The sequence below is a fragment of the Solanum pennellii genome, chromosome 12 (assembly GCF_001406875.1).
Source record: "Solanum pennellii chromosome 12, SPENNV200".
In the NCBI taxonomy this organism is placed as follows: Eukaryota; Viridiplantae; Streptophyta; class Magnoliopsida; order Solanales; family Solanaceae; genus Solanum; species Solanum pennellii.
Window position 1 is genome coordinate 79,938,559 of NC_028648.1, and position 22,435 is coordinate 79,960,993.

At 33.7% G+C, this 22,435-nt stretch overlaps 5 protein-coding genes across 16 annotated transcripts; 3 read left to right on the forward strand and 2 right to left on the reverse strand.

Annotated features, from left to right (window-relative positions):
* Positions 1-2,270: 2,270 nt before the first annotated feature.
* Positions 2,271-6,234, reverse strand: LOC107005370 (putative dihydroflavonol 4-reductase). The gene is made up of 5 exons (XM_015203950.2): positions 5,856-6,234; positions 4,953-5,081; positions 4,391-4,555; positions 3,533-3,838; positions 2,271-2,619 (listed from the first exon to the last, which is right to left on the reverse strand). Exons 1-5 carry the CDS (start codon positions 6,147-6,149, stop codon positions 2,479-2,481), a joined length of 1,035 nt encoding a protein of 344 aa, XP_015059436.1. The 5' UTR covers positions 6,150-6,234; the 3' UTR covers positions 2,271-2,478.
* Positions 6,235-7,205: 971 nt separating this feature from the next.
* Positions 7,206-10,823, forward strand: LOC114073838 (DPH4 homolog). 6 transcript variants are annotated; one of them, XM_027913586.1, is made up of 4 exons: positions 7,206-7,369; positions 9,592-9,936; positions 10,009-10,131; positions 10,400-10,532. In XM_027913586.1, exons 2-4 carry the CDS (start codon positions 9,618-9,620, stop codon positions 10,504-10,506), a joined length of 549 nt encoding a protein of 182 aa, XP_027769387.1. In that variant the 5' UTR covers positions 7,206-7,369; positions 9,592-9,617; the 3' UTR covers positions 10,507-10,532. The 6 variants fall into 6 exon arrangements, with proteins under 6 accessions (XP_027769387.1, XP_027769385.1, XP_027769384.1 ...); XM_027913584.1 differs by having other exon boundaries at positions 9,597-10,131; XM_027913583.1 differs by having other exon boundaries at positions 7,210-7,369; positions 9,592-10,131.
* Positions 10,707-11,744, forward strand: LOC107007527. 2 transcript variants are annotated; one of them, XM_027913588.1, is made up of 2 exons: positions 10,707-11,057; positions 11,153-11,744. In XM_027913588.1, exons 1-2 carry the CDS (start codon positions 10,899-10,901, stop codon positions 11,606-11,608), a joined length of 615 nt encoding a protein of 204 aa, XP_027769389.1. In that variant the 5' UTR covers positions 10,707-10,898; the 3' UTR covers positions 11,609-11,744. The 2 variants fall into 2 exon arrangements, with proteins under 2 accessions (XP_027769389.1, XP_027769390.1); XM_027913589.1 differs by having other exon boundaries at positions 10,870-11,057; positions 11,156-11,744.
* Positions 11,745-11,748: 4 nt separating this feature from the next.
* LOC107007526 (succinate dehydrogenase subunit 5, mitochondrial-like) lies at positions 11,749-15,528 on the reverse strand. Of its 5 annotated transcripts, none has more exons than XM_027913582.1 (5): positions 14,994-15,528; positions 13,752-14,062; positions 13,489-13,674; positions 13,294-13,375; positions 11,749-12,146 (listed from the first exon to the last, which is right to left on the reverse strand). In XM_027913582.1, the coding sequence occupies exons 1-4, from the start codon at positions 15,139-15,141 to the stop codon at positions 13,337-13,339; spliced, it is 684 nt and encodes a 227-aa protein (XP_027769383.1). In that variant the 5' UTR covers positions 15,142-15,528; the 3' UTR covers positions 11,749-12,146; positions 13,294-13,336. The 5 variants fall into 5 exon arrangements, with proteins under 5 accessions (XP_027769383.1, XP_015061664.1, XP_015061662.1 ...); XM_015206178.2 differs by having other exon boundaries at positions 13,299-13,375; positions 14,991-15,521; XM_015206176.2 differs by having other exon boundaries at positions 14,991-15,521.
* Positions 15,529-19,074: 3,546 nt separating this feature from the next.
* LOC107007497 lies at positions 19,075-22,290 on the forward strand. 2 transcript variants are annotated; one of them, XM_015206138.2, is made up of 6 exons: positions 19,075-19,253; positions 19,359-19,591; positions 20,157-20,415; positions 20,920-21,099; positions 21,556-21,711; positions 21,816-22,290. In XM_015206138.2, exons 1-6 carry the CDS (start codon positions 19,224-19,226, stop codon positions 21,978-21,980), a joined length of 1,023 nt encoding a protein of 340 aa, XP_015061624.1. In that variant the 5' UTR covers positions 19,075-19,223; the 3' UTR covers positions 21,981-22,290. The 2 variants fall into 2 exon arrangements, with proteins under 2 accessions (XP_015061624.1, XP_015061625.1); XM_015206139.2 differs by lacking the exon at positions 19,359-19,591 and having other exon boundaries at positions 19,097-19,253.
* The last annotated feature ends 145 nt before the right edge of the window (positions 22,291-22,435 follow it).

Below are 22,435 nucleotides of genomic sequence, written 5' to 3' on the forward strand. Positions count from 1 at the left end.
CCCCACCCCACCCCACCCCACCCCAAACCATGTTTCTCCATCAAACTACAACCACAAGTAAAAAATATGTTTGTGTTCGGATCAGTTTGTATGTATCTCGATTAATTTTACGAGATATTTGTCATCTCTTATCGGCACGAATATCGAGTAGCTTTATCTAACTAAAGCTTAGACAAATATATAAAAAATCACACCCTTCGGGGTGGCCTAGTGATTTGAGATTGAGACTTCCATGTTGGAGGTCTCAAATTCGAAACCTCTTGCCAGCAAAAGGGTCGAGTTCATCACACCATGCTTGTCTAGTTTGGTTTACCTCTCCTATGTGGTTTGTGAGCTTATATAGAAGCGAGAGTTTACCTTGCACACACCCAAGGGGTAGGGATTTGGGTTTCCCTTGTCATAAAAAAAAATAACACTTTGCAGTATTATTTTTTGAGAGAATATCATCTTTTAATGGAAAAACGATGTCTCTACACCATTTCTGATTCACTTTGCTAAACCATATATGAAGTTTATCAATTCAAATGTGTAGACAACTTTAAAACTCATCTTATATTTAGACTACTTTTGAAACATTATATCCTAAAATATGATGCAACGATACAAATTTAACATAACACATGAATAATTAAATGACTTTAAAATGTTAACAATTCATTAATTTATGAAAAAATACATATGATGTGTCAATTTTCTAGGGCCAATCCAGCTTCAATGGATGGATATGGAAACACAAATCAAAGAGTTGTCAATAGTGGCAATTAAAGCCTAAAGGTATTCCAAATTCTAAGAGACAAAAGGGTGAGACAAAAACACAAAACAGCTGTTCATTGATACTTCCACATTAAGAAGTTGACACAATAAGAAATAGAGACTTTTGTGTCTTTGGTTTTTAAGGATAAAACCAAACAAACTCAAGGCAATTCTTGTTTTGGAACAATTTCACTTCAAGCTTTGCAGCCACAAGAAAGAAAATTTGGTCCCAATGTTGACCAATTCGAAAGGGAAGTAGCATGTCAGCACAGCTATCTTGTATCCGGTATCCACTCGTAATGATCCGACTACTCCGATTTCTCACCGTGTAGGACAAGTTAAACGAGAAGGTCATCGCCTAAGTTCGAACTTGAGACATCCGGACATGTAACCACACCTCTTGATGGTAGTAGCAAGGTGTATAATGGGAAACTTACATAAGTGAATATCACTACTTTAGGAGCTAATTACTTAGATAGACTCTAGTTTGCAATATTACGTATCTTACCAGTTTTTGGTGCCTCCAGATACGTTCAAATAGGTCCAGATACATATATCTCATATACATGAGGTCAAATTTGTTCCAGATACATTTTATCCAAGTGGATTCACATGTATCCGGGATACATCACAAATCTCGGTCGCCTCCCTCGCATCTTACTCGCCACATTCCTATATATCTAGTATCCCAGGTACATGTGAATCACAACAGATACATGTATAATATGTATAATGTGTATATAGGTGATTCACATGTATCTGGGATACATAATAAAATCTCACTCGCCTCCCTCCCCATCTCACTCGCCTTTTCTCCCTATTTTAGAATATCTGACAGCAATATACATGTATCTAAGTGTATATTTCTCAATATATGGTAGGAAACTCTAAAATTTTCTCTTATAATATAACCATCTGATATCTGCATTTACTAGTCATGGCCCAATTAGTCCAATTTCACGTAACGCACATTAAAGGATAAGCGTCATCACCAAAGTTCGAACACGAGATCCCTGGTTAAAGGGTGAACATGTCCAATCCTACAACATTCCACCACAACCCTTGATAGTAGTAGCAAGGTGATTTATCATACATATGTATGACACTTCTCTTTAGGAGTGACAAATCTTTGCCAATTCATAACTATAGTATCAATTTTTTGTTCTTCTGGTTTTGTACTATTACAATGTTTATATTCTAGCAGTCCAGCTCTAGAGTATATTTCTGCATTAATGCAGTTCAAATTTGAGTTTTATGCTTTGTATACTATCAGTCTACAGAATCTGTATACAATTAAGTTAAGTTGGCTAGCAACATGTACCAAACATGTAAAATTTCTAGTAAGGTTTTTACCTGTCAAATAACAGAAGCAGTACGACACTTGTAATGATCGTGAGATGTGCTGGGACGACTGAAATGACCCCTTCAACCCTCAATTAGAGGTTCGAGCTTTAGCCCTGGAAATGAAAAAGTTTCAGTAGGAAGCCCACCACCATAGCAGACTTATCCGGCCCGAATTCATATTGATAATACTTCAATTAAGATGAAATCTTCAAGGTACACATATACAAGGATCTATGAGGCGGAAAACCTGGTTTTAGCACCAGAACAGTAGCTCGACAAAATGTGATCAACACTGGTTATTGAATAATGTGTGATCACAGTCATCATAAGTGTAATGTACACAGTAATGCAACACCATACATTCTCGAAAAATATTACATGTCAGTACTTGATCATTCCCAAGTTCTTTAACCAGGGAAGCACCTCGGACAGACCTTCTCTCAAGGTTCTTGGGTGGTAATCCAGTTCTGACTTTGCCTTATTACAAGAGTAAGCCCACTGATGTCTAAGCACGCAAACAGTCTGTTCAAGATGATGTATAAAGAGACGATAAGAATTAAGGTCTAATGAAAGCTAGCAGGAATAAAAACAGGGAAAAAAGAAGTAAAAGAAAAGAAATGTAGGTCAGCCAAAAGCACAATGCATTGAACATGTAAAAACCCTTCAAAGTCATCATCGTTTATGGGACAAGTGTGCCTGCTTATGTGACAGGGAAATAAGTAAAAGAAAAGAAATATAGGTCAGCCAAAAGCACAATGCATTGAACATGTTAAAACCCTTCAAAGTCATCATCGTTTATGGGACAAGTGTGCCTGCTTATGTGCTAACTGCAAACATCATTGACTACTTTTGTTTGGAGCAACAAATACTAAATCTTTTAATAACTTGTTGAGCAGTACACGTTTTAAAAAAGGAAGACCGAGCAAAGATGGTCGTCATACATAAGGAATCAGAAATACGCAACATAATGCAGAGTCCAGAAGTAGAGGGTTTAGTTTGAGAAATAAGGAATCAGAAATACGCAACATAATGATGGTTGTCATACATATTGACTCAGATACACAAATACTAATCTGTACTTTTTCTTGTAAGTAAAACTCCCCAACTATAAGCTACAAAAATGAAGAAGGTCTATTAGATATGCTAAGAAAACAATTTATCACACTTTAGAGCCAAATAAGAAGGAACTGCTATCCACATCAGATAACATATATGCAGCAAGTTAAGCATGTGGAGTGGAGACGGGCAATAAAGCAGCCATTCAAATTTGAATTCCAAGAAATAATTTAGCTAGAACCTTAAGAGAAGATTAGAAAGAAAGCTAAGCCCTCTCTTGACGACTGTTTGGTCTTGATTCTCAAACAACTTGTGGCACAATCCCCCAAGAAAAAACCAGTATAACAAATAAAACTTGAAGTATCATTATGTTACTTACCGGAGGACTGATTAGAGGAAGCTTTCCGGTTAATTTGGAGAAAAGAACTGATATCCAGCCATAAGCTTCAATAATAAGTAGGGGGATACCAAACAAAGGTCTCTTTGTCTGAGTGACCATGGCAGCTATGTCAAAAACTTCCTTAAAGGACGCATTCTCTCCTGTAAGAAGATACCTTTCACCAGGTTTGCCTTTGTCCATAGCTGCAATATGCCCATCAACCACATCATCAACATGGCTAAAAGAAAACCTGTCATTTGCTTGGCCAATGTAACCAGGTAAACGCCCATTAAAGCGTTCAATTAGCTGGAAAAAAAAAAGAAAATGTTTAAACTCAATACCACATAAATTTCTTATGTTTGACAAATTATATTACCGAAACTAATTAACAAAATTGTCAAATCCTACGGTTGAAAGCTGAGCATTGACCTTAAGCACTATTTTCTCTATCTTGCTTGCATCAACAGGTAATGTATCGAAAGGCAAGGTGAGATACAGAGTCCCTCAATTTTTTGATTGTGGCAACTTAATTTTAACCGTTTTTTGATTATTTCTCTTCTTTCGTTCACTTACAGCCAGATTAGTTAAAAGAAATGATTGTTTGCTAATTCTAGGGAAAGCAAAAAACTTATAAACCAACCCTCTTATAGAATGATAATTTTGACATCATTGAACATCCTTTAGTCTTTGGAAAAAAAAGTCATTATGCATGAAATGATAGAACATGTAATAGATATTAATCGAACTACAAGAGCATTGCCAATGCAGCTATGACCAAATCCATAACATTAAAACGAATTACTATACAGGCAATAAAATTTTCAGCCACAAAAGGAGGAAGAAGGTTGAAATATGTACCATACGGGCAACGACATTTCCAGCCGTGACCTTCCCGGGACCATAAATGACTCCTGGATAAACAGGCACTATTGGCATTCCTTCAGATGCAGCATCTAATGCAACCTTATCAGCAAAAGCTTTTGATTTCTCATACTCCGTACAGAAGAATTTCCCAGAATGAATCTGAATTCGATAATATTTAATCAAACTTCTACGACAAAAGCCCATCTAAACATATTAAATATGTCATTTAAACTGTTTGAATTGCCTCATCTAAAACTCAAACTGTCAAAACATGAGAACATTTGTTTATTTTAGGGATGTATTGTGTGAAATGCCTCGTATATAAAAGCTCAAACTTCAACAACATGAGAAAATTTATATAGTTTAGAAATGTAGCTTGCCTACTACAATCCAGGTCTAATGCTTTTTTGGAGTAATATTGATTTATCAGTAACCCAAACATAAGATATTTGCTTGCTATGACACATGAACCGTCTCATCTAAAGCTTATATTGTAAGAAAAAGAATACATTTATTCATTTTAAATCTGTATCACAGTAACAATTAGCTTTCATACCTGAGTTTCTTCTGCAACATATCCATCGGTTGGTCCCAAGGCAAAAAACGATGACGTGTACACAATTTTCTCTATAGTTCCAACTTCTTTATAAGCTTGCAACACATTCTTCAAGCCTCCAACATTGACCTACAATGCAGTGGAAACAACATCAAGTCTAAAGCAGATATAATTACTTAAAAGCAGAAACAAAGAGAACATTTCATTTAGCAGAAAACTGGAATTTTCCTTTTTTGACAACCTTGTGTCCGGGCAAGCTTGCGCATGCCGCGATTAAATCCACGAGATACCTACCACCTCCCACTAACAATAGGTATCAGGTAACTTTGTCCATCAAGGCTATAACAGATGGGAAGAAATCACCTAGTATTGGTCGTCTTCTTAAAATTGGAGGGTATTGGCGTACGATTTGTAATAGTTCAAGATATATTTATCCTTTTTTAATTTTCCAAATCTTTTTCCTCATCATTTAATTCAATAAACACTATACTCTATCACTAGAGTACTAAAGCATCCAATATCATTTAATACTCAAAAATACCACAAAAAAGCTTTTCTTATAGCCTATCGTTTAAAAAAAACTTCCCCACCGTTTCTTTTTAACATTCGTTCACTTTTACTTGTCACGTTTTGATTCTCAACCGTCAAACTATATAGACTTTGACCAATATTTCAAGATGAGATTTTTCATCATATATCATTTAAGTAATATAAGAAGTAAGAAGGATGGAAACATATGATTTTTCCATATAGTTCCCCAAACATCTAAATTTAAAATTTAAAACACGAATTAATCTAATTTAATTTAGCTCTGAATATAAATTAATTGAAATAAATATGACAAGTAAAAGTGAACATGCTATCATAATGTTTTCCTTTAAGCGAAAGTATTATTGTGCTTACCGAGATGAATCTAGATGGATCTGGAAGCCATGGCTCGACTAAAGCAGCAGCATGAAAAATTATTTGGCAATCGGAGCAAGCCTGGAGGAGTGATTGATAATCGGTAACATCTCCGAACACAAGCTCTAGGGTTCCGCCGCTACTTCCGCCGTCAGTAGGTTGAGGTAGAGAAGAAAGGTCGCTTGTACGGCGGACGAAGGCTTTAACATGGTAGCCGGCGTTGAATAACTCACGGCAGAGACGTCCACCGAGGTAACCGGAAGCGCCGGTTACCAATACCACTTTCTTCTTCATTTTCACTTCACCTTGCTCTTTTTAGTCAACGGTAAGAGGTGTCTAATTTTGGTAATGGGACCTTCATTATGTAGATATACTAATGTAGGATATTAAGATTAACTAAGCAATATGTAGAAATGAGGATATTCGAAATAAAGTGGACGTGGCTTTCGTAGTGTACAAGATTAGGAAAACGGTATTTAGATGATTTAGATATGTGAAGATGAGATATATAAACGTGCACACTTTAGTGAAGGAAGAATCGACGGAGGAGTGAGAAGTTGTGTATAAAAGACACGAGGAGAGGTAGAAGGTAAGTCGAAGAAGCATCGCGAAGAAGTGACCAAACAGGATATGACATAATTTTACGTAACTGAGGACATGACCCGAGGTGGAAGAGTGTGGTGTAGAAGAATAGAAGGTAGGGTAGTATCATGATTTACAGGGGCGGAGCTACCTTGTATGAAGGGGCAGAAAATTATATTATTTATACATAGTTAAAATAAGTTTATATGCATATATGATAGATGTTAAACTCCCATTCGGCTATTTGTTTCTACAAATTTTGAACCCCCTTATTGAAAATTCTGATTCTGCCTCTGACGATTTGTTGCACTTAAACCGCCTTTCTACCTCTGTGAAGTGAAGTAGCGGACTAGATAAAGTTTGCGTATATTCTACTCTCGTCAGATTTTTTACTTGCGGATTTCAATATGCTGTACTACAATGCCCATTCAAAAGTAACACTCCTAACAAAAAAATTTCTATACCTAAGAGTCTAATTTGAACCTCTAGTTAAAGGATGAAATAATCTCAATAATGCACAACTTGTATGAATTATTAAAAAACCACTAACTAATAATATAAATAATTATTCTTTTATAATCATTTTCACATTATATGAATATTATGGGCTTGTTTTATAAAATTTAAAATAATATACAAATAAATAGTTTTTACATAAAATGTTAAGCCAATTTCTATATCAATTAAAATAAAATCATAATTTAAAATTATAAATTATTTTTTTCGAAGATTTAAGATTTGAAATCGAGACGCATGAAAATTAGACCCGGACCAGCCTAATAGGTATGAATTATAAGCCCAAATAGTATCGCGATTTGGAAACCAAACACAAGTTATACGAAGAAAAAGGCAAATAAGCGGCAAAAATTGCAGAATATTGTTCTCAAAGATTCAATCTTTAAAGAAGAAAATTTCTAAGTCTCTTCAGCAAGGTAATTTCTTGATTTTTGTTAATTTTTTGTTCAATTATAATGATGAAATGGGTATTATTGGTTGAATTCTCAAGCTACAAACACTTTTTTTTAGTTAGGGGATTGAGCTAATCAATTTTCACCAATGTTGAGTTGGTAAACAAGAAGCTTTAGGCTATGAATTGGTTGAGAAATATGGAATTTATTATGAGTATGAGTTGTAGAATCAAATCGTTAGCCTAAATGGGTTTATTTTGGGACTTGTATGGATATGTATATATATAATATAATGATAATAAAGTCCAGATTGGTATCTGTAGATTATGTGTTGTTGAATACTTTGGAGAACTGGGAGAAGTAGTTTTGAGGTAAGTTAAGGCTTAGTTGATAAAGGAGAAATTTTTAGTAAAATCTATGCCCTCTATGTGTTTGATGAAATTGCTAAAAGAAGATTATGAATTAACCGGTTTTACTCGATGCAAAATTAGAATAAGAAAAGTATGTAAATACATGTAATATATGTTGCCTTGTTTGACTAGTGTGTTGCTTGGCTCAACTTCCATAATTTATTTATGATGACGAGTATCACTACCTATCATACGCAGCTGTTTGCAATATTTATGCTCGAGTCTTGTTCAGTGACTGGTGTGATCACCTTCAGACTTAGATGGGAGAGCCAGTCGATCCCCTCTGCTTATCTTCCTTTTTTTGTGATGTGTCGTTATCACATTTTCCACGAGTTGGCAATTACTTTACAAACACTGAAAATAAAAAACATAAGTTGACAGTAAAGTGGTAGCAAATTGCTGCTGCTGACCTTTCTCCAATTGATACCTGACTATTTCCCTGTAAGTGTTCTCAGGTGCCTAGAGTGATAGGCTTTGGGAAATTTCTGGCTAGGTCTTAGATATGAGCATTAGTGCTTGCTAATCAACCACTAAATGTAGCAATTTTACGGATTATATGGTTGCTCGGGTAAGGATGTAGATTAAGTTTTGTTGACTCTATCCTATTGGGCATACGTTGTTTCTTCTCTTTGACATTGTTGAGGGACGCCATTTTAGCTTAAATATTAAACTTAGGGGGGTGAAAATGTCTCTCGGTCACAGTAGTGAAAATAGATCTATTGCTCTTAGATCCATGGACATACTGAAGTCCAGACACTGACAACTGCAAATTATAAGCAGAGAAAGATTCCCTGCTAAGTGAAAAGAAATGGGATGTGTTCTGTTGACTATGTGGTTGTAAACTGAGGTGGTCAGATTGGAATTCTACTGGCAAAAGAAGTTGACTCCTTGATTGGGAGGCTAATCCGTCATTGGCTGCTGGCAATGTTGTAGGAGGAAGAAGATCTATGTAAACCTATAATCTTGTGTAAACCAGGGGCCGATAGTCTCTACTTTTACATGTTAAATTAATTTTGCATCTTTAGAGGATCGAACTAGGTGCCATTAGTTTTGTCACTGAAAGGCAGTATTGACAGTTAACTCTCTAGGATGATGGAAGCAAAGGAGTTGCCACAGCAATTCATGCCACACTAGTTTATTCTAAGAGTTAAGGAAGTCAAGCTTTGAAATGATCAGGAATCTATATTCTGCACAGCTCTGTTGATCTCTTTCTGGATCTATTTTCCATGATTGTTGAGTCCTTCTCTAGATCCATTACTTCACATGCAGAAATTGTACTTACAAGAAATTAAGTCTAGTATTTTAAGATGTACAGTTAAGACAGAACATTTACTTCTGCAGGGCTATATGCAAGACAACTGTTTCTGATGTCTGCCATTAACCACTCCCAATCTGATTTGCAACATCTATGTTGCTTGGTGCTTCATTTTTCTGTACCTTGCTTGCATTTCTTCGGTGCATTTTGATTGTTTTCTGTTTAAGCAGGCCATAAGTGAAGGGGTTCCATTGTAACTTAGAGAACGGGTTTGATAATCATGCTTCTTTCAGTTTCTAAGCTTATTGCCTCTCTCTTCCTCTCCTTTTCTTTCTTTGTTTTGTGTGTGGGGGGGGGGGGGGGAGGGGGGATTCGGGATTGTGGTTAGGAGCGAGTTGAGTGATAGGTCATATTGAAGAATGACAGAGATAAAGTAAAATTCAAGGTCCTGCAGCTCAATAAGAGGAATGATAAATTGCAGAAGAATAGATTTCTTTTTGTTATATTCTTTTGAACTTTGTTAATGAAGTCTTTTGTAAGCACATCGTAATTTTGTTTTTCTTCTTGGTGTGTATTTGCAGTAAAGGTTTTCTTGATATAGGGAGCCATGATTTCAAACAGCAACTTATTTCATAAAACCCACTATGAGATCCTAGGTGTGAAAGAAGATGCAAATTTGGAAGAAGTCCGTAAAGCCTATCGTTCAGCCATACTTTGTTTTCATCCAGACAAGCAACAAAATGCATCAGACACATCCAGTTCTGAATCTATAACAGAGAACAAATTTTTGGATATACAGAGAGCCTGGGAAACCATCGGCAACCCCAGGTCACGTGCACTTTATGATGCTGAATTGCTAACTTTGAGACAGGATGCAGCAATATCTGAAGATGTCAGCTTAGATGACCTTACAGTTCAAGATTCTGGTAATATTATAGAGCTTTCTTATCCTTGTAGATGTGGTGACTACTATTTCATCGATTCGTTTGAGTTGGCAGAAACAGGTTGTTCAATATCAAGAGACGGGGAAATGGTATCTTTGCTAACGTCTAAATCGTTGCCAACATCTGTTGTGCTTCCTTGTGGATCTTGCTCTCTTAAAGTCCGCTTACTGATCAATGGTAATTCTAGGCTTCCCATAGATGTTCACTTGTAATTGTAACTGTGTTGGAGACACTATTCTCTATGATATTTCTGCTAATTTGTTGGAAATTGAAATAACAAGGGAAAAAAAAAAGGAAATACGAAATTTGTTTGTCTTTTTTTTCCCTTGGTTACTATACTATTTTATTAGCTTGTACTCTTTAAACAACGCTTTTTAGCTCTCTTCAGATTTTCACGCGTTATAGGCCCGTTTACCCTTTTTTCAACTCTTTTACTCCTCTTTAGGGGGAAGTTATCAAAAGTGGCCATTCTGGGATGGAAAAGAAAAGGCCATATTGACTTTTAACCAAACCAACATTCACTTTATAGTCTTGTGTATCATCTTCAAGTGAAGATATATGAATGGACCTGCTACTGCAAGTGGTCATTATTTGGTACAATGTCATCTTTCTCTCCCCTTAACTTAAGGCTAAAGTGAAAGCAATTCACCACAAATTTAGCATCTTGCTCATGACTAAGAAACACCAAGTTTACTTGTATGCAATAAGAAATTAAAAAGTCCATTGCTTTAGCTTCAGAAAATACCTTACAGGTTCCTTTTGCTCAAGTCTTCACCTTAAAAAGATTAAAAGCCTCATATTTTCAAGATAGAAAAAGCCACTTTCAAGCAGAAGTTTCAAATGGGAAATCAGAAGATAGATGACTAACAAAGAATTTAGTTCGGTTTCGGAACTTTGAACCTGCAAACTCTCATCAAGAAACATCAGCAACAGTTCTGAAAAACATGGGCTTTTGTCTTAATCAAGAATCACCAAATCATTCTAAGAGATTCAAATTACTTGTGTCAACTGTCAAGGATGCTTTTGCAAACTGCCATTCTTTCAGGAAAAGATCACATTCAAGTCCAGAAGAAGATGATACGATTTGTGACTACGATGATGAAGTACTCAGTTAAAGCCATGTAATTCTTCCAAGTTCAATGCTATTAACTGCTGATTTTCTCATATTTTTCTGAAAACTGTTTCGCGGTTTTATCAGCAGGTATTTATATCAGCAGTGATAAGTCAATACATGGAGTTGAAATGCAGAAGAAAGACAGCCATCACAACTGACAAGTTTACCTGGGCTTTCTCTCCGACAACAGGAGACTTATTCATCTCTGCAAGACTGAGACAAAAAGAGGAGGACAATGAAGATCAAGAAACAGAAGAAAGGGAAGATTTTTACTCTGTTGCTAGTAGTCTATCTCCCTGCTCCAGTGCTACAAGCTTTGAGGCATTTGTCACAGCTAAGACGGTCTTTTCTCGATCATCAAGCTTAGACAGTATTGACTTCCAAGATCTCAGGAGGCATTCTGTTATTCAAGAATTATCTGACTGTGAAGGATGGCCATTTGGTCTATACCGAAAAGCCTTGTTACTTCCACCTTTGCCAAAATCACCATCTGATTCTTGGTCATGGAGTAAGAGTGCTAGAATGGTTAAGATGCACTGATAGTTAGCATTTCAAATCAATTGCCTCTATTCTGTGAAGCAATTTTACATTTTCCATTGATCTTATGTTTATGTATGAAGCATGAACTATGTTTTTCAATAATGGCTACAATCAGTTTGTTCAAGTGAACACAAAAGAGATAAAAGTGAACTGACTACTACCACACAGTGTCATGTCCAATAATCAATCAAGAAAAATTAAATCACAGCGCCAAATTCATCAGTAAACCGGAATCAATTGACATAAAACACTCTCATTCTGAATACTCAGCAAACTGTCTCCTTGAAGAAGTTATTAGGATTAGTATCAACTACATATTGCTGCTATCACATTATAAAACTTGCGAAAGAAGAGTGCAATTTAACGGATCACATCAATATCATCCTGTATCATCTAAAACTTCCGTTTCTTTTTCCAGGAAAATGTTACGTAAGTGACTTGAAGGCGAAAACACTTCTGACTTTTCGCCATCATTGAAGGCTTATGCTCTTTGCTCAACATAGGAACCAGCCAGTCCTGAAGTCCCAAGTACTGTAACCTGGAGTAAGAAAGCCAGAAATCACTATGAGAACAAATCCTCATAAAAAGTAATTGATAAAGAAATGGGCATTGGACATAACTCAAACCAAAAGGCTAGCTTAAGAGATGAGGATTACCCAATACCATATAAGGAGACCGACTTCCTAAAACCCACTGATATGAGACGCATGACTAGTACTAAACATCTGGAGCGTTGGCAATATAAAATGGAGGCCTAAGATGGGTAAAACAATGAATTGGGATGGGCACGCTGATACCATGATAAAAAAAAGTGGAATTGGGCCTAACTTAATCCCAAAAGCGTTCAAAAGATGAGAATTGTTCAAGACCATAAAAAGCGACCAAATTTCCTAAACCTACTGATGTGGGACTCTTAACAATAATATCTTTAAGAGATCCCATATCGTATATTGTATTTTGTAGAAACATTTTCATTAGTGGTACTCAAGGAAGTATGATGGAAGTTTGTATTTGAAACATCTATTGCCAGAAAGTGAATAAAATCAAAATTTACAACCACATTAGTTTATTTCCATTTAAAAAGGGTAGTCCGGTGGAAAAAGCATTCCACGTTCATGCAAGGCGCCAGGATGGACCGCACCCCAAGGGGTGTAATGTAGATACCCTACCCTAATGCAAGCATTAATTGAGAACTTCCACAGCTCAAACCCGTGACCTATTGGTCACACGGAAACAACTTTACCATTGCTCCAAGGCTCCCCTTCAATTAGTTAATTTCCATTAGAATGGTAAATTTTGTATCACAACAAAATACTTAATGTATTCTACATAAAAAAAAAAAGTTATAATCTGATAAAAATAAGTTTTTGGCCAGGGTTCAGGAATTGCAGAACTAGTTAGAATAGTGAAATGCAACACAAATTTGGAAGGTTTTGAAAAATGAACGGTCAATAGACTAAGCGCAATAACAATAGAGAAATTAATTTTCCAGAAGAAACTGAACCCCACTCTATCAAAATATAATCTCAAGTTGGCAGAGGTTTCTAAACTAATTATTGGACAGTAACTTAATACGCAGAACATAATTTGAAGGCACAGAGGATGAATCATAAAAGGCTAATACTGAATAAAAGTTTGACTATCAATTTTTTGAAACAAACCAAAAGGAAAATGAAAAGGATTACTTGACCACAAATTTAGAAGAATTATTTGACTTTCTTAAATTACTCAGAGTGTCCTCTCCTCTCCCTCTGCCACTTTAATGCCCTAATACAAGAGAAAAGAAATTTGGGTTGCAGATATTGCTTGTGATGAAATCATAACCTATTCATAGAAAAAATGAAATATGTGGAACCAACTTTGCTGGAAGTAGATTGTACCTTTCCCCATTCAGAATCAAGGCCACTGCATCTCATTTTCAAGTGTATCATCTTTGTCCCTAGTTCCATCTCCACTTTCTTCTTCAAGTATACCTCTTCTAACCCAAAAGCACTTAAGTAAGTGTTGTAACGTTGAAGTATTGTTTGGAATGCTTCAGAGAATTCTTTTGACATAGGCTTCACATTCTGCAACAATATAAACAATCTAACAGCAAGATTTTGAGAAAATATGAATGAAGTCCCTAGTTTTAAACTCCACTTACCTCACCACTTAAACCAATCGCGTCATCCATCTCCATTTTCAGAGATGTGAGAATTCCTGTGAACTCCTCCACTGCCTCTGCTGCACGGAAAACATTAATCAAGGCTTCCTGACCAGCTTTGTCATCAGTACTTTTTGTCAATGCATTCTCTGCATCACCAACAACTGCATTTGGGAGCTCATCCCAGCTTGCAGCCATCAAGTCCTTAAAAGCTCGTTTGATCTCCAAATCTTCTATGTCAGGCATGTGGGCCACATCCTCACTAAAAGAACGTGTGCTTCCTATTGCCGTTGTCAAAGGATGTCGCAATTCTAGAGTGTAGAAAAATCCATTTAGTTTCGCATTATTGAAGTAAGATCCCAAAAATTAAAAGCAGTACCATCTACCTCCACATATGATCATTAAGCTGCTTCATGATTAGCAGATACAGAACTTGTTAAGGAAAACGTAATCATTGAGGACCTTTCTACTCAATTAATATCCTAAATAGTTTGTTGGAATATGTAATGATTGAGGACCTTTCTACTCAATTAAAATCCTAAATAGTTTGTTTTAACCCTCAATCTAAGTAATGTTCGATTGTTCTCCAGAATCCAACCAAGGAGCCAGCATTAGTACATTTACACATGCCCATACCGATCACAGGGTGAGTAAAATGAAACATTTACCAAAACCATGCTCACTACCAAGACTAATGTTTTTGCAGTGGGACAATGTCATCCTCCGAAATTCATTTGTGGTTTTTGCAGTGGGACAATACCATTGTCAGAAATTCATTTGCCTTAGAAACTAGTAAAAACTACCTTCTTTATAAGCTCAATCAGCACTCGTAGTAGGCAAGAATATGCCTGCTGCAATCAGAACAAGTCTTGATTTCGCCACTAGTACGAATCCTCAACATCCATTTGGACATGTCTCAATCTCAAACAAGTCTGATCAGCTACTATATAAATCCTCAAAATCCATTCAGACTATAAACTCTAACTTGTCAAACAACAAGACATTTCCAATTAGAGCAGAATAAAAACATGATCTTTCAAATTGGGTATGTCCAAAAACATGGGAATATATGCAAAATCACAGTAAATATACGAAACACATGTAAAAATGCAAGTAACACGAAAAGGGGTTCTAGGAGAAGCTGAAAAATACAATCTTTCAAATTGGGCATGTCTAAGAACATGTGAATATAAGCAAAATCAAACTAAATATAAGAAAAACAGATGAAAATGGTAGTACCACGAAAAGGGGTTCTAGGAGAAGCTGAAAAATGAAGGTCCCGATGGAAGTGGTGGTTGACGGCGGCAGCTGCGGCGGTGGAAACCGAGAAAGCTGAAGATCTGCGACATACAGAACGATAGAGTGATCGTATCAGCTTCAATTTCTGCATTTTATGGTAAGTTTTTGCTTTACTTTTGATTAGCAGATTGAAAATTTTCAAGAGTCCCAATGAACTTTTTACAACTCCTCCCAAAGTTTTGTAGTCACTCACACCCACCCTTTTTTGTTTTACGCTAATCAATTTGACTAATTTTCGAATCTATATATTATAGAATTATATGAAAAATATTATAAATTATAATTTTTTTATAGAATACATTATGTTATCATTTTGATACATATTCTAGTCCGAGTGATCTTCATAGCGAATGATTGAATCTAGCGATTCCTTCTCTTTTGGAGTTGTGGTATGATCCTGCATTTCGGAATGTCATTATTCTCCATTTAATACCGCCTTTAGTTTCCTTTTGAAGATTTGAGATTTCTTTTTGGGAATCTAAAAATATACTAGATGCTTTTTATTTTCATATCAATTGTGGTGAAAGTGTCGTATGTGTTATATTTTTGCCTGACATACATTTTGAAGTTATATGGGTGTGTGTCCACCGTGACCTCGACTTTTGGATGGTGACAAAAGTATTGATCAATATAAAAATAAAACATGACAAGTGAAAAATAAAAAAAATAATATATCAACTTGTAAATAAAATGAGTTAAAATATAATCTCATAGTGTTAATTTGAAATACTGTTAGTAGTTGATTATGATTTATAGTAATATTTTCCAGGTAAGTTATAAATATATAATTCTTGCCTATCAGTGTTTGAATAAATAGAAGTATTTTTTGTTTTTCACTAAAATTCAAATGTAATATTTCGTTCTTGATCAGTCATCACAATATTGACTATTAAGTCATGTTTTTAGGTGTCTAAAAGAACGATTATTGTTTATAACTATTTTTTTTAATAAAGATCCTTTAGTTTTAATAAAATGAATCAATTTTTACTAATATATAAGATTGATTAAAATGAAAATGAATGAAATATGAACCATTAGCATAATTAATATGAGATCTTAGGTTATAACTTATATCCTCTTTTTTTAATTTTTGAATTGTTTCTATTTAAGGTAGAAAATAACATATTTAAGACATTTGTAAAAGAAGATTGTGCTAAAATAATACCAAAAAAAATTTAAAAAAAATTCAAGTTGTCCAAACATAAACTAAAGAATATTACATATAATGAAAAAAAAAAACATTATACTTCATAAATCCATTAGAAAAAAAAATAATTAAAATTTAAAGAAAATGAGTCCTTTCCCTATTGAAGAAATGGGCCGAATTCTTCATCAAATCTTTGGACTTTTCAGAGCCCAAATCATGCAAATGAAATACACCCGCTCCGGCCCAACGCTTCATAATAGGCCCGCCCTCTATCCTTCAAAATATATTTTTCCGCGCCACAAATCAAGACTTTACGACATCCCAGGCTCATTAAACCTAGTGCACCTTTCGCTACCGGATTAACCCTCGGGTCATCATTATCCTGATTCGACGGACACACAAACGACCACATTTGATCCACACCCGCTTTCTTATCAGGGTATAATCGAGCTCTAAATTGCTTGTAGCCATTTAAATTTTAACCTTAAATTAAATATACTAGTTGATTTTTTATTTTATTTTTTTGAAATATATGTATTTATACTATGTTCAAATTCATTATCTTTGTGATATCTAATGACTATTTTATATCCACTTGCATATGTGTTGTACTTAAGATAAGGTGAAATATTGGCTTTTTGTATGCTTTTTAATTGTTGAAATTACACTATAATTCTAAAATTTGAACTTTACGATACTAAAATTGAAATTTTGAAGTTTACATCCAAAAAATAATTAAACTCTAATCGTTATGAATTTTGAATTGAAAAAATTAAACTTAGCGCGTAACATAATATCTCGACGTTTTTAACTTAAAATTAAATTCAAAACACAATATCTTAAAGTTTTAAATCAAAAAATTGACTTTCAAAATACGTTATCATAAAGTATTAGATATGACTATATATATATATATATATATATATAAACGCGTTATATTAGAAAAAAATGTTCTTTTCACATGGTTTGTTGTGTCAATATCCCTTTAATTTTGTGCATGACAGCATGAGCACTTATCTATTAAAAAATAATTTAAAAAAAACTTATGCTTTATTTTTCTTCTCTTTTTGTGTATTTTTTTTTTGTGTTGTTGATTTCATAATGTCTATATGTCACCGACAGTTCTATTCATTTTTAAGAAAATTGATTTTTTAAAAAATGATATTTAATATTGACACAATTTAATTAAATTTAATTATTTCTATTATTTTAAATGTATATAGTCACAAAGAAAATATATCATAACATGCATATTTGGAATCACAAATTTTAATTACAAAAAAAATCCTACCTTTTTAAAAAAAATAAAATACTACTAAATATTGATTCTTGTATAACATCATATGTCGTTTGGTTGAGAACAAGTTATCTCACGATTAATTATAATGAGATTAGCTATCCTGAGATAACTGGTCATATCACTGTAATATAAATGGTAGAATAAGTTATCTCAAACATGAAAATCAAACAAGATACGAAATTTTTATCTCATCACTATTTTATTTTTATTCCTTACACCAGACGACCCCCCGAATATATCACTAGTGCTAGAAAGTAAATTACTAATTAAACTAAAGTATAAGCTATGTTGAGCTTAAATTTTTTGCGATGAGATGAAATGATTGTGATTTCTTTGCTCTTACTTATAGATTTTCGATTAGAGTCTCCGAGGAAGAAAAATATCTCGTTGGAAGTGTTGCTCCTAGAAATGCCCGTGTAGTTAATAAATTTAAATTGATCAAGCTTCAATATAACTATCAAACACCAATTAAAATTAGAAAAATAAAATATGTTAAATTTTATGTTAGGTTTAAATTAGCAACCAAACAAAGTATTAATTAATATTGCTGAATTTTTTAGGTAAAGATTAATACAGCTTAGACACCCAACTAAGGTGGTCCAAATAAGTATGTGCTGCATTTAATTTCGAATTAATCGATTTGAATATTTTAATTTCTTATATTATTTTGAGTTGTTTTTTCTTTTACAAAAATTGAATTACCAAATTCAATATTCAAAAAAAATTTAAAACTTAAATCCAGAATTTATCTACCGTCTAAAAATACAAACCGAAAATCTAAAAAGAAAAAAAAGAATTTCAATTTGCAATTATTATTTTATTATTTTCAAAACTAAGCAGAAATATAATTAATTAATTAGGATGTGTTTAGCACGAAGGAAAATATTTAGGTAAACAAGTGATATATATATATATATGTTTGGTATACAAAAAAAATTACTATCCTAGAAGATTTATATATATATTTATTTATTAAGACAAAACTAAGAACGTGGAGTGGGATTGGGTAGGATTGAAAAAATGCAACTTCAAAAAGACTTATTTTTCTAAGAAAAATAAATTTATTGATCATCAAACACACACACAAAAAAAAAATTCTTAGAAATTTCATCTAAAATTTCTTTGATAAAAAATTACATTATTTATACACGATTAACCTTTTTTATAATATTTATTGAACCCTCTCTAACTAATTCTTATATATTTCTTCATATTTTAATTTTTTTTTAATTATAAAAATTTTAGCTCCGCAACTGATTTAATTACCTCAAAACTTTTTTTTATTCTTTTTTGGTCTTTTGTCACATCTCTTATGACAATTGTCATAACCGACAAGTTTTTCTCTGTCACCTTTGGAAGAAAAAAAAAAGTGACAATCTTTTGAATTTTGATAATAACAAGAAAATTAATAGATTAAAGAAATAAAATAAAAACATGATAGAGACAACAATATTTAAGATTCCATATTATAAAATTCATAATATTATATATCATTATCATATACTATTGAAACTGATCTTTGTTCAGTTTGAAATATTTTTTTACAAATATTAATTAAAAATCATCATTTTTATTTTATACAATATGTTGAATTTTAATTTCAAGATTTCAATTGACCATTTCTTTCTCCTTATTTTCCTCTAAAAACTCTTACAAGGTAGATGAACAAATATTCAACCAATTTTCTTTTTTTTAAAAAAATAATAAAATTATTCTTTAATTTCATATGGAGATTCCTAAATTATGGAAACCTCAGGTTAGTTTCTTAATCTAATTTTTATTAATTATATTGTTTGATTTAATTTAAGTACTTAAATAACTTGTGTATGATTCTTGTTTTTTTTTTTTTTGTGATTTTCAGGATTTATTTGTGATTAAATCACCTAAACAATCTTTGAGATTGGTCCTTTTAGTATTTGCTGTGCTTTGTGGAATTTATATATTATCAATGTGTATAAATCAAACAAGTAATTATTTTTTACAAGCTAAATCACTAAGTATTCATGTGATTAATAGACATAATTGTCATTATCCTATTTTTCAAGAAGAAGATATTCATTACTTGCATTTTCCAAAGCCTCAAACTTTTTCCAGGTACTTCTAAATATATATATACTCTTCAGACTCTTCGAAAATATTGTTACAGTACTTATCAGATCCTTCGAAAAATTTTGTACTATTTTTGACACGTACTCTATATGACATTTTTGAAGAGTATGAACAACATAGATTATTCTCCTCTTTAAGGTTTTAGCTTTATGTTGTTCAGACTCTTCAAAATATCGATTCACACCATATTTGACATTTTTGAAGAATCTGAGCAAAAATATCGATTCGTACCATGTTTGATCTTTTTTGAAGAGTCTGAACGACATAGATTAATCCTCTTTATGGTTTTAGCATTGTGTTGTCGGACTCTTCAAAATATCGATTCGTACCATGTTTGACCTTTTTGAAGAATGTGAGCAACATAGATTGTTCCTCCTTATGGTTTTAGGATATATTGTTCGGACTCTTCAAAATGTTGATTAGTCTCGATTCTGAAGGATCTGACACGGGTGCGACAATAGTTTTGAAGAGTCGGAAGAAGAGCGGTTTTAGTACAGAGTTAGATGGATTGAATTGGACTAAATGACATGTTTTTTTGATTGAATTATAGGGAGGAATGTGCTTGCAATCCTGTTCGATTTTTCGCGATTTTATCGATGCAGAGATCAGGGAGTGGATGGTTTGAGACATTGTTAAATAGTCATATGAATGTGAGTTCTAATGGAGAAATTTTTGGTGCAAAATCAAGGAGGACTAATGCTTCAGTAATATTGGAAATTATGGATAATGTCTTTAATCTTGATTGGATTAGTAGTTCATCAAAGAATGAATGTACAGCTGCAATTGGATTTAAGTGGATGCTTAATCAGGTAATTAGTACTAATCCTATTTCAATTGATGATATTTCGTGTTCGATAATACAGTTTGTGCATACTTCGACTACGTTATTATTAGTCCACCAAAACTAGGGCAGATGGAAAAAATCACCTAGCTAGCGTTTTTTGCTTTTGCTGAGATTCTAGTGATATATATATAGTTATCAAATTACCCTCCTCTGTTTCATCGAGTTTAACGTCATCAACCACTACATTAGCCTTTCTCGGATGGTACAAGATGTTCATATCGTAGTCTCAAATTCAACTTTTTCCGTTAAATGAACCTTAGGTCTAATTCAACTCTGAAAGCTAGCTTAAGAAGAGAGGATTGATTAAGTTCATATAAGCAGATCACCAGTCCGTTAGACATAAATACATGATTAGGTTCACAAATCTCGCTGATTAACTCTGTTTTTAATCGTATTTTCTTCGTTTAGAGGTGCATTAGTTGACGATTTTTTCGATGTTTTTAACTTGTTGATGTGTATGAACTTGAAGGGAGCTTTGGAGTATCATGAGGAGATTGTGGATTACTTCAACAGAAGAGGTGTATCTGCAATATTTCTGTTTAGAAGAAATCTGCTACGCAGGTTGATCTCGTTGCTCGCTAATTCGTACGATAAAGATGCTAAACCGTTGAATGGAACACATAAATCGCATACACATTCTCCGTATGAGGTAAGGCCTTCCGTCCCCTCCTTCTCCCGTTCTCTGACTCTTCAAAAATATTGTCGTGTGTATGGTGTCAAATATGCATTTTTCGAGGGTTGACACGGATGAGCCAACGTTTTTGGAGGTTCAAAGCTACATGGATTTACAATGTGTTTGATATGATGAAAGGAAACATTCTTCAATAAAAAGTCGTTTTCTTGTAAAAAGGAACCATGACGTAACCGATAAAGTTGTTGCCACGTGAGTAGAAATAGTCTCTTGCAGAAATGTAGGGTAAGGTCGCGTACAGTAGAGCCCTTCTAGACCCAGTGGATGGTGGGAGCTTAGTGATTTGCTATTTTTTCAAGGAACTATTCTTCGTAAAAGCATTTTCGAGGAAAACATTTCTCATGAAAACCCTAGAGGTGTCTTACGAATCGCGATACGTCGTGTCATTAACTTCACATTTTAAACATTTTCCAGGCTAAAGTATTGGCTAAATACAAGCCAATGGTGAATATGTCATTACTTATACCAAATTTGAGGAATGCACAAAGGAAGGGTAATAGAGCTTTGGAATGTTTTAAGAGCACTAGACACATCCTACTTTACTATGAAGACATTGTTCAAAATCGCACCGTAAGGCTTTCGTATCCTCTCTGTTCCATTTTATATGACATTAGATCGATCATCTTAACAACGACAAATTACAATCTTTTATATATATTTTACCGTCGTTGCAGAAACTAGCTGATGTTCAAGAGTTCTTGGGACTACCTCAAAGAGAACTCAAAAGTGGTCAAGTTAAGATTCATAATGGCCCTTTATCCCAACAAATAGAAAACTGGAATGAAGTGCAAAAAAAGCTCAAAGGAACAAAATATGAGACATTTCTTACTAAAGACTAACTATATACTAAAAATATATAGTGATACCACATACAACATATTTGATAGATGGAGATTCAGCGCGGTCAGAAATTAATAGACAAAGTGTTTCGATAATGGACCAAATAGAATTCGAAGTTGAATGAAGTTTGACATCTATGAGAGAAAAAAGAACGAATCGAGATCGTAAGATATCATGCCCCTATTCATCAATCTTGTAAATGAAAAAGACTCAATTATTATCAAATTTTGAGTAGCTATTTTTTGTTACATTTGGTTATAGAACATTTATATTTGTTATTCACATATACATCATACATGAAATCAAATACATTTGAGTGTTTTTCTAAAATAATATGAAACCTAACAGACGACGACTACTTCACTTATTTAAGTATTAGCAGCCTATCTTGAAACGCGATCAAAAGATGATAAACCTAGAGTTAAAGATGTGTCCACTAATCGAGGGGCGCCTT

Bases quoted from the DNA above. Each gene is read 5' to 3' on its own strand.
- LOC107007526 (XM_015206175.2), bottom strand. From the start codon at position 15,141: ATGCAGAAATTGAAGCTGATACGATCACTCTATCGTTCTGTATGTCGC. The intron at 13,675-13,751 runs GTAAGTGGAGTT...ATATTGTTGCAG, and splicing joins CGATTGGTTTAAGTGGTGAG to AATGTGAAGCCTATGTCAAA. The intron at 12,147-13,488 runs GTACAATCTACT...TTCTTACTCCAG, and splicing joins TTGATTCTGAATGGGGAAAG to GTTACAGTACTTGGGACTTC.
- LOC114073838 (XM_027913584.1), top strand. From the start codon at position 9,618: ATGATTTCAAACAGCAACTTATTTCATAAAACCCACTATGAGATCCTA. The intron at 10,132-10,399 runs GTAATTCTAGGC...ACTCCTCTTTAG, and splicing joins AGTCCGCTTACTGATCAATG to GGGGAAGTTATCAAAAGTGG.
- LOC107007527 (XM_027913588.1), top strand. From the start codon at position 10,899: ATGGGCTTTTGTCTTAATCAAGAATCACCAAATCATTCTAAGAGATTC. The intron at 11,058-11,152 runs GTACTCAGTTAA...CGGTTTTATCAG, and splicing joins TTTGTGACTACGATGATGAA to CAGGTATTTATATCAGCAGT.
- LOC107005370 (XM_015203950.2), bottom strand. From the start codon at position 6,149: ATGAAGAAGAAAGTGGTATTGGTAACCGGCGCTTCCGGTTACCTCGGT. The intron at 5,082-5,855 runs GTAAGCACAATA...ACTGCATTGTAG, and splicing joins ATCCATCTAGATTCATCTCG to GTCAATGTTGGAGGCTTGAA. The intron at 3,839-4,390 runs GTACATATTTCA...TTTTTTTTCCAG, and splicing joins GAAATGTCGTTGCCCGTATG to CTAATTGAACGCTTTAATGG.
- LOC107007497 (XM_015206138.2), top strand. From the start codon at position 19,224: ATGGAGATTCCTAAATTATGGAAACCTCAG. The intron at 19,592-20,156 runs GTACTTCTAAAT...ATTGAATTATAG, and splicing joins AAGCCTCAAACTTTTTCCAG to GGAGGAATGTGCTTGCAATC. The intron at 20,416-20,919 runs GTAATTAGTACT...ATGAACTTGAAG, and splicing joins TTAAGTGGATGCTTAATCAG to GGAGCTTTGGAGTATCATGA.